Below are 20150 nucleotides of genomic sequence, written 5' to 3' on the forward strand. Positions count from 1 at the left end.
CCTTATAGTGTATAACTCTGTGCCTTATAGTGTACACCTCTGTGCCTTATAGTTTACACCTCTGTGCCTTATAGTGTACACCTCTGTGCCTTATAGTGTACACATCTGTGCCTTATAGCTTACACCTCTGTGCCTTATAGCGTACACCTCTGTGCCTTATAATGTACACCTCTGTGCCTTATAATGTACACCTCTGTGCCTTATAGTGTACACCTCTGTGCCTTATAGTGTACACCTCTGTGCCTTATAGTGTACACCTCTGTGCCTTACAGTGTACACCTCTGTGCCTTACAGTGTACATCTCTGTGCCTTATAGTGTACACCTCTGTGCCTTATAGTGTACACCTCAGTGCCTTATAGTGTACACCTCTGTGCCTTATAGTGAACACCTCTGTGCCTTATAATGTACACCTCTGTGCCTTATAGTGTACACCTCTGTGCCTTATAGTGTACACCTCTGTGCCTTATAGTGAACACCTCTGTGCCTTATAGTGTACACCTCTGTGCCTTATAGTGTACACCTCTGTGCCTTATAGTGTACACCTCTGTGCCTTACAGTGTACACCTCTGTGCCTTACAGTGTACACCTCTGTGCCTTATAGTGTACACCTCTGTGCCTTATAGTGTACACCTCTGTGCCTTATAGTGTCAGGGTTTCTCACCCTTCCTTGTTTCACTTGGAGTGCAGCCCTGTGCATTCCTCTCACATGCCCTCTTATGAGCCAACTTGCGAACATCATCACTCTGCAACTACTGCAACTTCTGGCAACTTCTTGTCTCTCAGTGATGATATAATGCCTGTTTACCATATAACCATAACCCAGTCCACTCTGTCTCCACCCTTGCGTGAGTCCAGACCTACCAAGTGCACATCAGTATTTTGTTTCTGTCCTCTGTGTATGACCCTGGCTTCTGCTGACTGATTTCCTTGTTCTGTCTCTCTGTGTTCCATGACCCGGCTCAGATGACTATCTGCTTTGGCATCTGACCCCTGGCTTGGTAAAGACTACGTCCTGAATTTCCCTGTTATTTATTATTTTGCTTATTGTTATTTTCAATAAACTCTAATTTTAAACCTGCACTTTCTGTTAACGTTTGGTTTCTTGGTTCCCTGACATATAGCCACTTACCATTTCCATAAGCTGGGGGATCCATACAACCACAAAGTTCTCCTCCGTTGTCCACTTCACAGGTCCTGTTGGGGCAGTCTGCACCCACACAGGGATCCTCAATCACTCCTGCTAAAGATGAAAAGAAGCAAAACCAAGGCATCAGGCCATGAGATCTTTATTCACGAGCATATGATCAATAACTCGATTACTGCACTACTTACAGATACACATAAACAAAAGTATGGAAACTAATTCTAAGCCCTATCAAATATTTACTTCTCTTAGGTTACTAGTTCTAAACAACAATGAATGCTATCAAGTCCTTTTCAAAAACCCTTAAAATAGTAAGAATAGCAAACAGCTTTAAATGATTTTATTGAATTTATAAAAAAAAATGAATTAATTATAGTGATAATAATTATTCTTAAAATTGTTAGAATTTACCATTCTTACAAACATTAAAATATGTAAATTAAGACAGAGGGGCCTATTTATCAAGCCGTCAACCGCAAATACGCTGGAATTCCGCAGCTTAATTGTGGAGAGCTTGATTCACATTATTTATCAAAGGCTACAGACCGGCAAAAGTAGAATTTTGTGACGTAACTCAGTCCGACACAGATCGATGCTTACGTCACTACAGATGTTTCGAATGCAAATTCGGCACTATCTAACAACTTTTGCTAGTTAACAAATAACTAGCAGGTACGCTCGCCACTATTCTGGCCCAGCGTACCTGGTTTTCAATCCATAGGAATCAATGGGAGTCTAAAAGCAGTGAAAGCAGTGAAAGCTTATGTTTGCTGCTGCCCGATATCCCATTGATTCCTATGGGAGAATAAAAGTTATGTTTACACCTAACACCCTAACATGTACCCTGAGTCTAAACACCCCTAATCTGCCGCCCCCTACACCGCCGCCACCTAAACAAAAGTTATTAACCCCTATCCCGCCGCTCCCGGACCCCGCCACAACTAAATGAAGTTATTAACCCCTAATCTGCCGCCCCGACACCGCAGCCACCTACATTATACTTATTAACCCCTAATCTGCCGCCCCGACACCGCAGCCACCTACATTATACTTATTAACCCCTAATCTGCCGCCACCTACATTATACTTATTAACCCCTAATCTGCCACCCCGACACTGCCACCACCTACATTATACTTATTAACCCCTAATCTGCCGCCCTGACACTGCCGCCAAATAAATAAAAGTTATTAACCCCTATCCCGCCGCTCCTGGAGCCCACCGCAACTAAATAAAGTTACTAACCCCTAAACCCCTGGCCTCCCACATCACTAGCATTTACTAAACCTATTAATCCCTAAACCTAACAACCCGCTAACCTTACATTAAATATTAACTCATCCCTATCTTATAATAAATTTAAACTTACTTTTAGATTTAAACTAAACTATATTAAACTAATTAATTTAATCTACACTATTATACTAAAATTACATTAAACTATATTAAACTAATTAATTTAATCTACACTAACTATTATACTAAAATTACATTAAACTATATTAAATTAATAATTAATCTAACTTTTAAACTAAAATTACATTAAACTACAAATTAAATTAACTATATTATATACTTAAACACCTAACCCTACTCAAATAATTTAAATCTACACAAAAAAATTACAAAGTTACAAAAAACAAACAAACACTGTTACACAAAAAAATAAACACTAAGTTACAAAAAATTAAAAATAAATTATCAAAGCTTTAAACTAATTACACCTAATCTAAGGGCCCTATGAAAATAAAAAAGCCCCCCCAAAATAAAAAAACACCTAACCTACAATAAACTACAAATAGCCCTTAAAAGGGCCTTTTGCGGGGCATTGCCCAAAAGTAATCAGCTCTTTTACCTTTAAAAAAAAAATACAAATACCCCCCCAACAGTAAAACCCACCACCCACACAACCAACCCCCCAAATAAAAAGCTAACTAAAAAAACATAAGCTCCCCATTGCCCTGAAAAGGGCATTTGGATGGACATTGCCCTTTTTTTTTTTTTTTTTTAGCTCTATTGCGGCCCAAGTCCTAAACTAAAACTAAAACCCACCCAATACACCCTTAAAAAATCCTAACACTAACCCCAGAAGATTTACTTACAGTTTTGAAGATCCGACATCCATCCTCCAAGAAACCGGGAGAAATCCTCAACGAAGCGGCCGAAGTCTTCATCCAAGCCAGCAGAAGTCTTCACCCAGACAGCATCTTCTATCTTCATCCATCCGGTGTGGAGTGGCTCCATCTTTAAGACATCTGACACGGAGCATCCTCTTCTTTCCGACGACTACCGACGAATGAAGGTTCCTTTAAATGATGTCATCCAAGATGGCATCCCTTAGATTCCATTTGGCTGATAGAATTCTATCAGCCAATCAGAATTAAGGTTGAAAAAATCCTATTGGCTGTTGCAATCAGCCAATAGGATTGAGCTTTCATCCTATTGGCTGATCCAATCAGCCAATAGGATTGAGCTCACATTCTATTGGCTGAGTGGATCAGCCAATAGGATGAAAGCTCAATCCTATTGGCTGATTTCAACAATAGAGCTAAATGCCCTTTTAAGGGCAATACCCATCCAAATGCCTTTTTCAGGGCAATGGGGAGCTTAGGTTTTTTTAGAGAGTATTTTATTTGGGGGGTTGGTTGTGAGGGTGTTGGGTTTTACTGTTGGGGGGTTGTTTGTATTTTTTTTACAGGTAAAAGAGCTGATTACTTTGGGGCAATGCCCCGCAAAAGGCCCTTTTAAAGGCCATTTGTAGTTTATTGTAGGCTAGGGTTTTTTTTATTTTGGGGGGCTTTTTTATTTTCATAGGGGCCTTAGATTAATATAGTTTAATGTAATTTTATTATAATAGTTAGGGTAGGTTAATTATTAGTTTAATATAGTTTAATGTAATTTTAGTTTAAAAGTTAGGTTGGATTAATCATTAATTTAATATAGGTTAATGTAATTTTATTATAATAGTTAGAATAGGTTAATTAGTAGTTTAATATAGTTTCATTTAAATCTAAAGGTAAGTTTAAATTTATTATAAGATAGGGATGAGTTAATATTTAATATAAAGTTAGTGGGTTGTTAGGATTAGGGGTTAGTAGGATAATTTAGTTTATGGCGATGTGGGGGGCTGGTGGTTTAGGATTTAATACATTTATTTAGTTGCGGTGGGCTCTTGGAGCAGCAGGATAGGGGTTAATAACTTTATGTAGGTGGCGGCGGTATAGGGGGTGGCAGATTAGGGGTTAATAAGTATAATGTAGGTGGCGGCGGAGTAGGGGGCGGCAGATTAGGGGTTAATAAGTATAATGTAGGTGGCAGTGGGCTACGGGAGTGGCAGTTTAGGGGTTAAACAGTTTAGTATAGTGGCGGTGTTTAGTGACAGTATACAAATAAAGCTGGGAAAAAGCCGAAGAGCAGCGAGATCGATGACTGTTAGTTATCAACAGTCCACTGCTCATCGCCCCATACTTGGTGCACGGCTTTTTGACAGCTTTTTTGTTAAATATGGAGAACGTATTCAGGTCCGCGGCAGCGATGTTAGCAGCGATGTTAGGCGATGTTAGGCGAGCGTATTGGTGCCGGCGAATGCAGCACAGTTGACGGCTTGATAAGTAGGCCTCATTGGGGGCCGATTTATCATGGCCCGGATGGGGCCAAATACCCCTGTTTTCAGCAGTGTCCACCAGACATTGATAAATCGGCCCCCAATAATTAAATGAGTACTGTACTCAAAACTGTACAGATTTTATTTTTTTCAGTTTATTTTAGATGTAAACTAATAAAGCAGAATATATTGTGTATTATTTACTACAAATGTTCATTGACTTATAAGTACTTCCTACTAATACTCATTGACTAGTAAGTACTTCTTAGTTATGCTTATTGGCAGAGAGATACAAATTATGATTGTACCTATTAGCCAATGAGTATTAGTAGGAAGTACTTATAAGCCAATGAGCATTAGTAGGAAGAAATGTCAATGTAGGAAATACACAGGGGATACTGGTGTATTAGATTCAGTTTACATTTGTTTTTGACACAATTATTTAACAAGGCTAGAGGTGCCCCTCAAGATACATTGCACCATTCAGTAAAACAAAAAACAAAACTTAAATAGATAGTACCAAGGTTTAAATGCTCCAAAATAATTCCTCTTTAAAAAAAAACAGAAGCATCTGCTCTCTAATTGGTATAAGACTCTCCAATGGTGCACTAACTGGGTGACAAGCAGATCTAAAGGTGACCTAACTGGGTGACAAGCAGATCTAATGTGCACTGACTAGGTGACAAACAGATATAATGGTGCACTAACTAGGTGACAAACAGATCTAATGGTGCACTAACTGGGTGACAAGCAGATCTAAAGGTGACCTAACTGGGTGACAAGCAGATCTAATGTGCACTGACTAGGTGACAAACAGATCTAATGGTGCACTAACTAGGTGACAAACAGATCTAATGGTGCACTAACTAGGTGACAGGCAGATCTAATAGTGCACTAACTGGGTGACAAGCAGATCTAATGGTGCACTAACTGGGTGACAAGCAGATCTAATGGTGCACTAACGGGGTGATAAACAGATCTAATGGTGCACTAACTAGGTGACAAGCAGATCTAATGGTGCACTAACTGGGTGACAAGCAGATCTAATGGTGCACTAACTAGGTGACAAACAGATCTAATGGTGCACTAACTGGGTGACAAGTAGATCTAAAGGTGACCTAACTGGGTGACAAGCAGATCTAATGTGCACTGACTAGGTGACAAACAGATATAATGGTGCACTAACTAGGTGACAAACAGATCGAATGGTGCACTAACTAGGTGACAGGCAGATCTAATGGTGCACTAACTGGGTGACAAGCAGATCTAATTGTGCACTAACTAGGTGACAAGCAGATCTAATGGTGCACTAACTCGGTGACAAGCAGATCTGATGCTGCACTAACTAGGTTACAAACAGATCTAATGGTGCACTAACTGGGTGACAAGCAGATTTAATGGTGCACTAACTAGGTTACAAGCCGATCTGATGGTGCACTAACTAGGTGACAAGCAGAACTAATGGTGCACTAACTGGGTGACAAGCAGAACTAATGGTGCACTAACTAGGTGACAAGCAGATCTGATGGTGCACTAACTGGGTGACAAGCAGATCTGATGGTGCACTAACTGGGTGATAAGCAGATCTGATGGTGCACTATCTGGGTGACAAGCAGATCTGATGGTGCACTAACTGGGTGACAAGCAGATCTGATGGTGCACTAACTGGGTGACAAGCAGATCTAATGGTGCATTAACTGGGTGACAAGCAGATCTTATGGTGCACTAAGGGGATGACAAGCAGACCTAATGATGCACTAACTAGGTGACAAGCAGATCTAATGGTGCACTAACTGGGTGATAAACAGATCTAATGGTGCACTAACTGGGTGACAAGCAGATTTAATGGTGCAATAACTAGGTTACAAGCCGATCTGATGGTGCACTAACTAGGTGACAAGCAGAACTAATGGTGCACTAACTGGGTGACAAGCAGAACTAATGGTGCACTAACTAGGTGACAAGCAGATCTGATGGTGCACTAACTGGGTGACAAGCAGATCTGATGGTGCACTAACTGGGTGATAAGCAGATCTGATGGTGCACTATCTGGGTGACAAGCAGATCTGATGGTGCACTAACTGGGTGACAAGCAGATCTGATGGTGCACTAACTGGGTGACAAGCAGATCTAATGGTGCACTAACTGGGTGACAAGCAGATCTTATGGTGCACTAAGGGGATGACAAGCAGATCTAATGATGCACTAACTAGGTGACAAGCAGATCTAATGGTGCACTAACTGGGTGATAAACAGATCTAATGGTGCACTAACTAGGTGACAAGCAGATCTAATGGTGCACTAACTGGGTGACAAGCAGATCTAATGGTGCACTAACTAGGTGACAAACAGATCTAATGGTGCACTAACTGGGTGACAAGCAGATCTAAAGGTGACCTAACTGGGTGACAAGCAGATCTAATGTGCACTGACTAGGTGACAAACAGATATAATGGTGCACTAACTAGGTGACAAATAGATCTAATGGTGCACTAACTAGGTGACAGGCAGATCTAATGGTGCACTAACTGGGTGACAAGCAGATCTAATTGTGCACTAACTAGGTGACAAGCAGATCTGATGGTGCACTAACTCGGTGACAAGCAGATCTGATGCTGCACTAACTAGGTTACAAACAGATCTAATGGTGCACTAACTGGGTGACAAGCAGATTTAATGGTGCACTAACTAGGTTACAAGCCGATCTGATGGTGCACTAACTAGGTGACAAGCAGAATTAATGGTGCACTAACTGGGTGACAAGCAGAACTAATGGTGCACTAACTAGGTGACAAGCAGATCTGATGGTGCACTAACTGGGTGACAAGCAGATCTGATGGTGCACTAACTGGGTGATAAGTAGATCTGATGGTGCACTATCTGGGTGAGAAGCAGATCTGATGGTGCACTAACTGGGTGACAAGCAGATCTGATGGTGCACTAACTGGGTGACAAGCAGATCTAATGGTGCACTAACTGGGTGACAAGCAGATCTTATGGTGCACTAAGGGGATGACAAGCAGATCTAATGGTGCACTAACTAGGTGACAAGCAGATCTAATGGTGCACTAACTGGGTGACAAGCAGATCTGATGGTGCACTAACTTGGTGACAAGCAGATCTAATGATGCACTAACTAGGTGACAAGCAGATCTAATGGTGCACTAACTGGGTGACAAGCAGATATGATGATGCACTAAGGTGACAAGCAGATCTAATGGTGCACTAACTGGGTGTCAAGCAGATCTAATGATGCACTAACTGGGTGACAAGCAGATCTAATGGTGCACTGACTGGGTGACAAGCAGATCTAATTGTGCACTAACTGGGTGACAAGCAGATCTTATGGTGCACTAAGGGGGTGACAAGCAGATCCAATGATGCACTAATTGGGTGACAAGCAGATCTGATGGTGCACTAACTAGGTGACAAGCAGATCTGATGGTGATCTAACTGGGTGACAAGCAGATCTAATGGTGCACTAACTGGGTGACAAGCAGATCTGATGGTGCACTAACTAGGTGACAAGCAGATCTGATGGTGCACTAACTGGGTGACAAGCATATCTTATGGTGCACTAAGGGGGTGACAAGCAGAACCAATGATGCACTCATTGGGTGACAAGCAGATCTGATGGTGCACTAACTAGGTGACAAGCAGATCTGATGGTGATCTAACTGGGTGACAAGCAGATCTGATGGTGCACTAACTGGGGGACAAGCATATCTAATGGTGCACTAACTGGGTGACAAGTAGATCTGATGGTGCACTAACTGGGTGACAAGCAGATCTGATGGTGCACTAACTGGGTGACAAGCAGATCTGATGGTGCACTAACTGGGTGACAAGCAGATCTAATGGTGCACTAACTGGGTGACAAGCAGATCTTATGGTGCACTAAGGGGATGACAAGCAGATCTAATAGTGCACTAACTAGGTGACAAGCAGATCTAATGGTGCACTAACTGGGTGACAAGCAGATCTGATGGTGCACTAACTTGATGACAAGCAGATCTAATGATGCACTAACTAGGTGACAAGCAGATCTAATGGTGCACTAACTGGGTGACAAGCAGATCTGATGATGCACTAACTAGGTGACAAGCAGATCTAATGGTGCACTAACTGGGTGTCAAGCAGATCTAATGATGCACTAACTGGGTGACAAGCATATCTAATGGTGCACTAACTGGGTGACAAGCAGATCTAATTGTGCACTAACTGGGTGACAAGCAGATCTTATGGTGCACTAAGGGGGTGACAAGCAGATCCAATGATGCACTAATGGCGTGACAAGCAGATCTGATGGTTCACTAACTAGGTGACAAGCAGATCTGATGGTGATGTAACTGGGTGACAAGCAGATCTAATGGTGAATTAACTGGGTGACAAGCAGATCTGATGGTGCACTAACTAGGTGACAAGCAGATCTGATGGTGCACTAACTGGGTGAAGAGCAGATCTAATGATGCACTAACTGGGTGACAAGCAGATCTTATGGTGCACTAAGGGGGTGACAAGCAGATCAAATGATGCACTAACTGGGTGACAAGCAGATCTGATGGTGCACTAACTGGGTGACAAGCAGATCGAATGGTTCACTAACTGGGTGACAAGCAGATCTAATGGTAACCTAACTAGGTGACAAGCAGATCTGATGGTGCACTAACTAGGTGACAAACAGATCTAATTGTGCACTAAATCGGTGACAAGCAGATCTAATGGTGCACTAACGGGTTAACAGGCAGATCTAATGATGCACTAACTGGGTGACAAGCAGATATGATGGTGCAATAACTGGGTGACAAACAGATCTAATTGTGCACTAACTCGGTGGCAAGCAGATCTAATGGTGCACTAACTCGGTGACAAGCAGATCTAATGGTGACCTAACTGGGTGACAAGCAGATCTAATGTGCACTAACTAGGTGACAAACAAATCTAATGTGCACTAACTGGGTGACAAGCAGATCTAATGGTGCACTAACTGGGTGACAAGCAGATCTAATGGTGCACTAAATGGGTGACAAGCAGATCTGATTGTGCACTAACTGGGTGTCAAGCAGATCTAATGGTGCACTAACTGGGTGACAAACAGATCTAATGGTGCACTAACTGGGTGACAAACAGATCTAATGATGCACTAATTAGGTGACAAACAGATCTGATGGTGCACTAATTGGGTGACAAACAGATCTAATGGTGCACTAACTGGGTGACAAACAGATCTGATGGTGCACTAACTAGGTGACAAACAGATCTGATGGTGCACTAACTAGGTGACAAGCAGATCTAATGGTGCACTAACTGGGTGACAAGCAGATCTAATTGTGCACTAACTAGGTGACAAACAGATCTGATGGTGCACTAACTCGGTGACAAGCAGATCTGATCGTGCACTAACTAGGTGACAAACAGATCTAATGGTGCAATAACTGGGTGACAAGCAGATTTAATGGTGCACTAACTAGGTTACAAGCAGATCTGATGGTGCACTAACTAGGTGACAAGCAGATCTAATGGTGCACTAACTGGGTAACAAGCAGATCTGATGGTGCACTAACTAGGTGACAAGCAGATCTGATGGTGCACTAACTGGGTGACAAGCAGATCTGATGGTGCACTAACTTGGTGACAAGCAGATCTGATGGTGCACTAACTGGGTGACAAGCATATCTAGTGGTGCACTAACTGGGTGACAAGTAGATCTGATGGTGCACTAACTGGGTGACAAGCAGATCTGATGGTGCACTAACTGGGTGACAAGCAGATCTGATGGTGCACTAACTGGGTGACAAGCAGATCTAATGGTGCACTAACTGGGTGACAAGCAGATCTTATGGTGCACTAAGGGGATGACAAGCAGATCTAATAGTGCACTAACTAGGTGACAAGCAGATCTAATGGTGCACTAACTGGGTGACAAGCAGATCTGATGGTGCACTAACTTGATGACAAGCAGATCTAATGATGCACTAACTAGGTGACAAGCAGATCTAATGGTGCACTAACTGGGTGACAAGCAGATCTGATGATGCACTAACTGGGTGACAAGCAGATCTTATGGTGCACTAAGGGGATGACAAGCAGATCTAATAGTGCACTAACTAGGTGACAAGCAGATCTAATGGTGCACTAACTGGGTGACAAGCAGATCTGATGGTGCACTAACTTGATGACAAGCAGATCTAATGATGCACTAACTAGGTGACAAGCAGATCTAATGGTGCACTAACTGGGTGACAAGCAGATCTGATGATGCACTAACTAGGTGACAAGCAGATCTAATGGTGCACTAACTGGGTGTCAAGCAGATCTAATGATGCACTAACTGGGTGACAAGCATATCTAATGGTGCACTAACTGGGTGACAAGCAGATCTAATTGTGCACTAACTGGGTGACAAGCAGATCTTATGGTGCACTAAGGGGGTGACAAGCAGATCCAATGATGCACTAATGGCGTGACAAGCAGATCTGATGGTTCACTAACTAGGTGACAAGCAGATCTGATGGTGATGTAACTGGGTGACAAGCAGATCTAATGGTGAATTAACTGGGTGACAAGCAGATCTGATGGTGCACTAACTAGGTGACAAGCAGATCTGATGGTGCACTAACTGGGTGAAGAGCAGATCTAATGATGCACTAACTGGGTGACAAGCAGATCTTATGGTGCACTAAGGGGGTGACAAGCAGATCAAATGATGCACTAACTGGGTGACAAGCAGATCTGATGGTGCACTAACTGGGTGACAAGCAGATCGAATGGTTCACTAACTGGGTGACAAGCAGATCTAATGGTAACCTAACTAGGTGACAAGCAGATCTGATGGTGCACTAACTAGGTGACAAACAGATCTAATTGTGCACTAAATCGGTGACAAGCAGATCTAATGGTGCACTAACGGGTTAACAGGCAGATCTAATGATGCACTAACTGGGTGACAAGCAGATATGATGGTGCAATAACTGGGTGACAAACAGATCTAATTGTGCACTAACTCGGTGGCAAGCAGATCTAATGGTGCACTAACTCGGTGACAAGCAGATCTAATGGTGACCTAACTGGGTGACAAGCAGATCTAATGTGCACTAACTAGGTGACAAACAAATCTAATGTGCACTAACTGGGTGACAAGCAGATCTAATGGTGCACTAACTGGGTGACAAGCAGATCTAATGGTGCACTAAATGGGTGACAAGCAGATCTGATTGTGCACTAACTGGGTGTCAAGCAGATGTAATGGTGCACTAACTGGGTGACAAACAGATCTAATGGTGCACTAACTGGGTGACAAACAGATCTAATGATGCACTAATTAGGTGACAAACAGATCTGATGGTGCACTAATTGGGTGACAAACAGATCTAATGGTGCACTAACTGGGTGACAAACAGATCTGATGGTGCACTAACTAGGTGACAAACAGATCTGATGGTGCACTAACTAGGTGACAAGCAGATCTAATGGTGCACTAACTGGGTGACAAGCAGATCTAATTGTGCACTAACTAGGTGACAAACAGATCTGATGGTGCACTAACTCGGTGACAAGCAGATCTGATCGTGCACTAACTAGGTGACAAACAGATCTAATGGTGCAATAACTGGGTGACAAGCAGATTTAATGGTGCACTAACTAGGTTACAAGCAGATCTGATGGTGCACTAACTAGGTGACAAGCAGATCTAATGGTGCACTAACTGGGTAACAAGCAGATCTGATGGTGCACTAACTAGGTGACAAGCAGATCTGATGGTGCACTAACTGGGTGACAAGCAGATCTGATGGTGCACTAACTTGGTGACAAGCAGATCTGATGGTGCACTAACTGGGTGACAAGCAGATCTAATGGTGCACTAACTGGGTGACAAACAGATCTAATAGTGCACTAACTGGGTGACAAGCAGATCTGATGGTGCACTAACTGGGTGACAAGCAGATCTAATGATGTACTAACTAGGTGACAAGCAGATCTAATGGTGCACTAACTGGGTGACAAGCAGATCTGATGATGCACTAACTAGGTGACAAGCAGATCTAATGGTGCACTAACAGGGTGTCAAGCAGATCTAATGATGCACTAACTGGGTGACAAGCAGATCTAATGGTGCACTAACTGGGTGATAAGCAGATCTAATTGTGCACTAACTGGGTGACAAGCATATCTAATGGTGCACTAAGGGGGTGACAAGCAGAACCAATGATGCACTAATTGGGTGACAAGCAGATCTGATGGTGCACTAACTAGGTGACAAGCAGATCTTATGGTGATCTAACTGGGTGACAAGCAGATCTAATGGTGCACTAACTGGGTGACAAGCAGATCTGATGGTGCACTAACTAGGTGACAAGCAGATCTGATGGTGCACTAACTGGGTGAAAAACAGATCTACTGATGCACTAACTGGGTGACAAGCAGATCTAATGGTGCACTAACTGGGTGACAAGCAGATCTAATTGTGCACTAACTGGGTGACAAGCAGATCTTATGGTGCACTAAGGGGGTGACAAGCAGATCCAATGATGCACTTATTGGGAGACAAGCAGATCTGATGGTGCACTAACTAGGTGACAAGCAGATCTGATGGTGCACTAACTGAGTGACAAGCAGATCTAATGTTGCATTAACTAGGTGACAAACAGATCTAATTGTGCACTAACTCGGTGACAAGCAGATCTAATGGTGCACTAACGGGGTAACAAGCAGATCTAATGATGCACTAACTGGGTGACAAGCAGATCTGATGGTGCAATAACTGGGTGACAAACAGATCAAATTGTGCACTAACTCGGTGGCAAGCAGATCTAATGGTTCACTAACTGGGTGACAAGCAGATCTAATGGTGCACTAACTCGGTGACAAGCAGATCAAATGGTGACCTAACTGGGTGACAAGCAGATCTAATGGTGCACTAACTAGGTGACAAGCAGATCTAATGGTGCATTAACTGGGTGACAAGCAGATCTGATGGTGCACTAACTAGGTGACAAAGAGATCTAATGGTGCACTAACTGGGTGACAAGCAGATCTAATGGTGCACTAACTGGGTGACAAGCAGATCTGATGGTGCACTAACTAGGTGACAAACAGATCTGATGGTGCAAGAACTAGGTGACAAGCAGATCTAATGGTGCACTAACTGGGTGACAAGCAGATCTAATTGTGCACTAACTAGGTGACAAACAGATCTGATGGTGCACTAACTCGGTGACAAGCAGATCTGATCATGCACTAACTAGGTGACAAACAGATCTAATGGTGCACTAACTGGGTGACAAGCAGATTTAATGGTGCACTAACTAGGTTACAAGCAGATCTGATGGTGCACTAACTAGGTGACAAGCAGATCTAATGGTGCACTAACTGGGTAACAAGCAGATCTGATGGTGCACTAACTAGGTGACAAGCAGATCTGATGGTGCACTAACTGGGTGACAAGCAGATCTGATGGTGCACTAACTGGGTGACAAGCAGATCTGATGGTGCACTAACTGGGTGACAAGCAGATCTAATGGTGCACTAACTGGGTGACAAGCAGATCTAATCGTGCACTAACTGGGTGACAAGCAGATCTGATGGTGCACTAACTGGGTGACAAGCAGATCTAATGATGTACTAACTAGGTGACAAGCAGATCGAATGGTGCACTAACTGGGTGACAAGCAGATCTGATGATGCACTAACTAGGTGACAAGCAGATCTAATGGTGCACTAACAGGGTGTCAAGCAGATCTAATGATGCACTAACTGGGTGACAAGCAGATCTAATGGTGCACTAACTGGGTGACAAGCAGATCTAATTGTGCACTAACTGGGTGACAAGCATATCTAATGGTGCACTAAGGGGGTGACAAGCAGAACCAATGATGCACTAATTGGGTGACAAAAAGATCTGATGGTGCACTAACTAGGTGACAAGCAGATCTTATGGTGATCTAACTGGGTGACAAGCAGATCTAATGGTGCACTAACTGGGTGACAAGCAGATCTAATGGTGCACTAACTGGGTGACAAGCAGATCTGATGGTGCACTAACTAGGTGACAAGCAGATCTGATGGTGCACTAACTGAGTGAAAAGCAGATCTACTGATGCACTAACTGGGTGACAAGCAGATCTAATGGTGCACTAACTGGGTGACAAGCAGATCTAATTGTGCACTAACTGGGTGACAAGCAGATCTTATGGTGCACTAAGGGGGTGACAAGCAGATCCAATGATGCACTTATTGGGAGACAAGCAGATCTGATGGTGCACTAACTAGGTGACAAGCAGATCTGATGGTGCACTAACTGAGTGACAAGCAGATCTAATGTTGCATTAACTAGGTGACAAACAGATCTAATTGTGCACTAACTCGGTGACAAGCAGATCTAATTGTGCACTAACTCGGTGACAAGCAGATCTGATGGTGCACTAACTAGGTGACAAGCAGATCTGATGGTGCACTAACTGGGTGATAAGCAGATCTAATGGTGCTCTAACTGGGTGACAAGCAGATCTTATGTGCACTAACTGGGTGACAAACAGATCTTATGTGCACTAACTAGGTGACAAGCAGATCTAATGATGCACTAACTGGGTGACAAACAGATCTGATGGTGCACTAACTGGGTGACAAGCAGATCTAATGGTGCACTAACTGGGTGACAAGCAGATCTAATGGAGCACTAACTAGGTGACAAGCAGATCTAATGATGCACTAACTGGGTGACAAACAGATCTGATGGTGCACTAACTGGGTGACAAGCAGATCTAATGGTGCACTAACTAGGTGACAAGCAGATCTAATGGCGCACTAACTGGGTGAAAAGCAGATCTAATGGTGCACTAACTGGGTGACAAGCAGATCTGATGGTGCACTAACTGGGTGACAAGCAGATCTAATGGTGCACTAACTAGGTGACAAGCAGATCTAATGATGCAGTAACTGGGTGACAAGCAGATCTGATGGTGCACTAATTGGGTGACAAGCAGATCTGATGGTGCACTAACTAGGTGACAAGCAGATCTGATGGTGCACTAACTGGGTGATAAGCAGATCTAATGGTGCTCTAACTGGGTGACAAGCAGATCTTATGTGCACTAACTGGGTGACAAACAGATCTTATGTGCACTAACTAGGTGACAAACAGATCTAATGGTGCACTAACTCGGTGACAAGCAGATCTAATGGTGCACTAACTGGGTGACAAGCAAATCTAATGGTGCACTAACTCAGTGACAAGCAGATCTAATGGTGCACTAACTGGGTGACAAGCAGATCTAATGGTGCACTAACTGGGTGACAAGCAGATCTAATTGTGCACTAACGGGGTGACAAGCAGATCTAATGGTGTACTAACTGGGTGACAAGCAGATCTTATGGTGCACTAACGGGGTGACAAGCAGATCTTATGGTGCACTAAGGGGGTGACAAGCAGATCCAATGATGCACTTATTGGGAGACAAGCAGATCTGATGGTGCACTAACTAGGTGACAAGCAGATCTGATGGTGCACTAACTGAGTGACAAGCAGATCTAATGTTGCATTAACTAGGTGACAAACAGATCTAATTGTGCACTAACTCGGTGACAAGCAGATCTAATGGTGCACTAACGGGGTAACAAGCAGATCTAATGATGCACTAACTCGGTGACAAGCAGATCAAATGGTGACCTAACTGGGTGACAAGCAGATCTAATGGTGCACTAACTAGGTGAAAAGCAGATCTAATGGTGCATTAACTGGGTGACAAGCAGATCTGATGGTGCACTAACTAGGTGACAAAGAGATCTAATGGTGCACTAACTGGGTGACAAGCAGATCTAATGGTGCACTAACTGGGTGACAAGCAGATCTGATGGTGCACTAACTAGGTGACAAACAGATCTGATGGTGCAAGAACTAGGTGACAAGCAGATCTAATTGTGCACTAACTCGGTGACAAGCAGATCTAATGGTGCACTAACTGGGTGACAAGCAGATCTGATGGTGCACTAACTAGGTGACAAACAGATCTAATGGTGCACTAACTGGGTGACAAGCAGATCTAATGGTGTACTAACTGGGTGACAAGCAGATCTTATGGTGCACTAACGGGGTGACAAGCAGATCTTATGGTGCACTAAGGGGGTGACAAGCAGATCCAATGATGCACTTATTGGGAGACAAGCAGATCTGATGGTGCACTAACTAGGTGACAAGCAGATCTGATGGTGCACTAACTGAGTGACAAGCAGATCTAATGTTGCATTAACTAGGTGACAAACAGATCTAATTGTGCACTAACTCGGTGACAAGCAGATCTAATGGTGCACTAACGGGGTAACAAGCAGATCTAATGATGCACTAACTCGGTGACAAGCAGATCAAATGGTGACCTAACTGGGTGACAAGCAGATCTAATGGTGCACTAACTAGGTGAAAAGCAGATCTAATGGTGCATTAACTGGGTGACAAGCAGATCTGATGGTGCACTAACTAGGTGACAAAGAGATCTAATGGTGCACTAACTGGGTGACAAGCAGATCTAATGGTGCACTAACTGGGTGACAAGCAGATCTGATGGTGCACTAACTAGGTGACAAACAGATCTGATGGTGCAAGAACTAGGTGACAAGCAGATCTAATTGTGCACTAACTCGGTGACAAGCAGATCTAATGGTGCACTAACTGGGTGACAAGCAGATCTGATGGTGCACTAACTAGGTGACAAACAGATCTAATGGTGCACTAACTGGGTGATAAGCAGATCTAATGTTGCACTAAATGGGTGACAAGCAGATCTGATGGTGCACTAACTGGATGGCAAGTAGATCTGATGGTGCACTAACTGGGTGACAAGCAGATCTGATGGTGCACTAACTAGGTGACAAGCAGATCTAATTGTGCACTAACTCGGTGACAAGCAGATCTAATGGTGCACTAACTGGGTGACAAGCAGATCTAATGGTGTACTAACTAGGTGACAAGCAGTTCTGATGGTACACTAACTGGGTGACAAGCAGATCTAATGGTGCACTAACTGGGTGACAAGCAGATCTGATAGTGCACTAACTGGGTGACAAGCAGATCTAATGATGCACTAACTGGGTGACAAACAGATCTGATGGTGCACTAACTGGGTGACAAGCAGATCTAATGGTGCACTAACTGGGTGACAAGCAGATCTAATGGAGCACTAACTAGGTGACAAGCAGATCTAATGATGCACTAACTGGGTGACAAACAGATCTGATGGTGCACTAACTGGGTGACAAGCAGATCTAATGGTGCACTAACTAGGTGACAAGCAGATCTAATGGCGCACTAACTGGGTGAAAAGCAGATCTAATGGTGCACTAACTGGGTGACAAGCAGATCTGATGGTGCACTAACTGGGTGACAAGCAGATCTAATGGTGCACTAACTAGGTGACAAGCAGATCTAATGATGCAGTAACTGGGTGACAAGCAGATCTGATGGTGCACTAATTGGGTGACAAGCAGATCTGATGGTGCACTAACTAGGTGACAAGCAGATCTGATGGTGCACTAACTGGGTGATAAGCAGATCTAATGGTGCTCTAACTGGGTGACAAGCAGATCTTATGTGCACTAACTGGGTGACAAACAGATCTTATGTGCACTAACTAGGTGACAAACAGATCTAATGGTGCACTAACTCGGTGACAAGCAGATCTAATGGTGCACTAACTGGGTGACAAGCAAATCTAATGGTGCACTAACTCAGTGACAAGCAGATCTAATGGTGCACTAACTGGGTGACAAGCAGATCTAATGGTGCACTAACTGGGTGACAAGCAGATCTAATTGTGCACTAACGGGGTGACAAGCAGATCTAATGGTGTACTAACTGGGTGACAAGCAGATCTTATGGTGCACTAACGGGGTGACAAGCAGGTCTGGTGGTGTACTAACTCGGTGGCAAGCAGATCTAATGATGCCCTAACTAGGTGACAAGCAGATCTGATGGTGCACTAACTAGGTGACAAGCAGATCTAATTGTGCACTAACTGGGTGACAAGCAGATCTAGTGATGCACTAACTAGGTGACAAGCATATCTTATGGTGCACTAATGGGGTGACAAGCAGATCTAATGATGCACTAACTAGGTGACAAGCAGATCTTATGGTGCACTAACGGGGTGACAAGCAGATCTGATGGTGCACTAACTGGGTGACAAGCAGATCTGATGATGCACTAACTGGGTGACAAGCAGATCTAATGGTGCACTAACTGGGTGACAAACAGATCTAATGGTGCACTAACTAGGTGACAAGCAGATCTAATGGTGCACTAACTAGGTGACAAACAGATCTAATGATGCACTAACTAGGTGACAAGCAGATCTTATGGTGCACGAACGGGGTGACAAGCAGATGTAATGGTGCACTAACGGGGTGACAAGCAGATCTGATGGTGCACTAAGGGGGTGACAAGCAGATCCAATGATGCACTAACTGGGTGACAAGCAGATCTGATGGTGCACTAACTGGGTGACAAGCAGATATGATGGTGCACTAAGGGGGTGACAAGCAGATCTAATGGTGCACTAACTAGGTGACAAGCAGATCTGATAGTGCACTAACGGGGTGACAAGCAGATCTGATGGTGCACTAACTGGGTGACAAGCAGATCTAATGGTGCACTAACAGGGTGACAAGCAGATCTAATGGTGCACTAACTGGGTGACAAGCAGATCTAATTGTGCACTAACTAGCTGACAAGCATATCTAATTGTGCACTAACTAGGTGACAAGCAGATCTAATGGTGCACTAACTGGGTGACAAGCAGATCTAATTGTGCACTAACTGGTTGACAAGCAGATCTAATTGTGCACTAACTGGGTGACAAGCAGATCTGATGGTGACCTAACTGGGTGACAAGCAGATCTGATGGTGCACTAACTGGGTGACAAGTAGATCTAATGGTGCACTAACTAGGTGACAAGCAGATCTAATGGTGCACTAACTGGGTGACAAGCAGATCTGATGGTGCACTAACTAGGTGACTAGCAGATCTGATGGTGACCTAACTGGGTGACAAGCAGATCTAATGGTGCACTAACTGGGTGACAAGCAGATCTAATGGTGCACTAACTGGGTGACAAGCAGATTTAATTGTGCACTAACTGGGTGACAAACAGATCTACTGATGCACTAACTAGGTGACAAACAGATCTGATAGTGCACTAACTGGGTGACAAGCAGATCTAATTGTGTACTAACTGGGTGACAAGCAGATCTAATTGTGCACTAACTGGGTGACAAGCAGATCTAATGGTGCACCAACTAGGTGACAAACAGATCTAATTGTGCACTAACTAGTTGATAAGCAGATCTAATTGTGCACTAACTGGGTGACAAGCAGATCTAATTGTGCACTAACTAGGTGACAAACAGATCTAAT

At 43.5% G+C, this 20150-nt stretch overlaps 1 protein-coding gene across 1 annotated transcript in view; it reads right to left on the minus strand.

Moving 5' to 3' along the window:
* TECTA (tectorin alpha) overlaps positions 1-20150 on the minus strand; it is a 465600-nt gene that overhangs the window by 83264 nt on the left and 362186 nt on the right. Inside the window, exon 16 of the mRNA XM_053691581.1 lies at positions 1131-1241. Within this exon, the coding sequence (XP_053547556.1) occupies positions 1131-1241 (111 nt within the window). The remainder of the gene's footprint in view (positions 1-1130; positions 1242-20150) is intronic.

The sequence above is a fragment of the Bombina bombina genome, chromosome 8, assembly GCF_027579735.1.
Source record: "Bombina bombina isolate aBomBom1 chromosome 8, aBomBom1.pri, whole genome shotgun sequence".
NCBI lineage: Eukaryota > Metazoa > Chordata > Amphibia > Anura > Bombinatoridae > Bombina > Bombina bombina.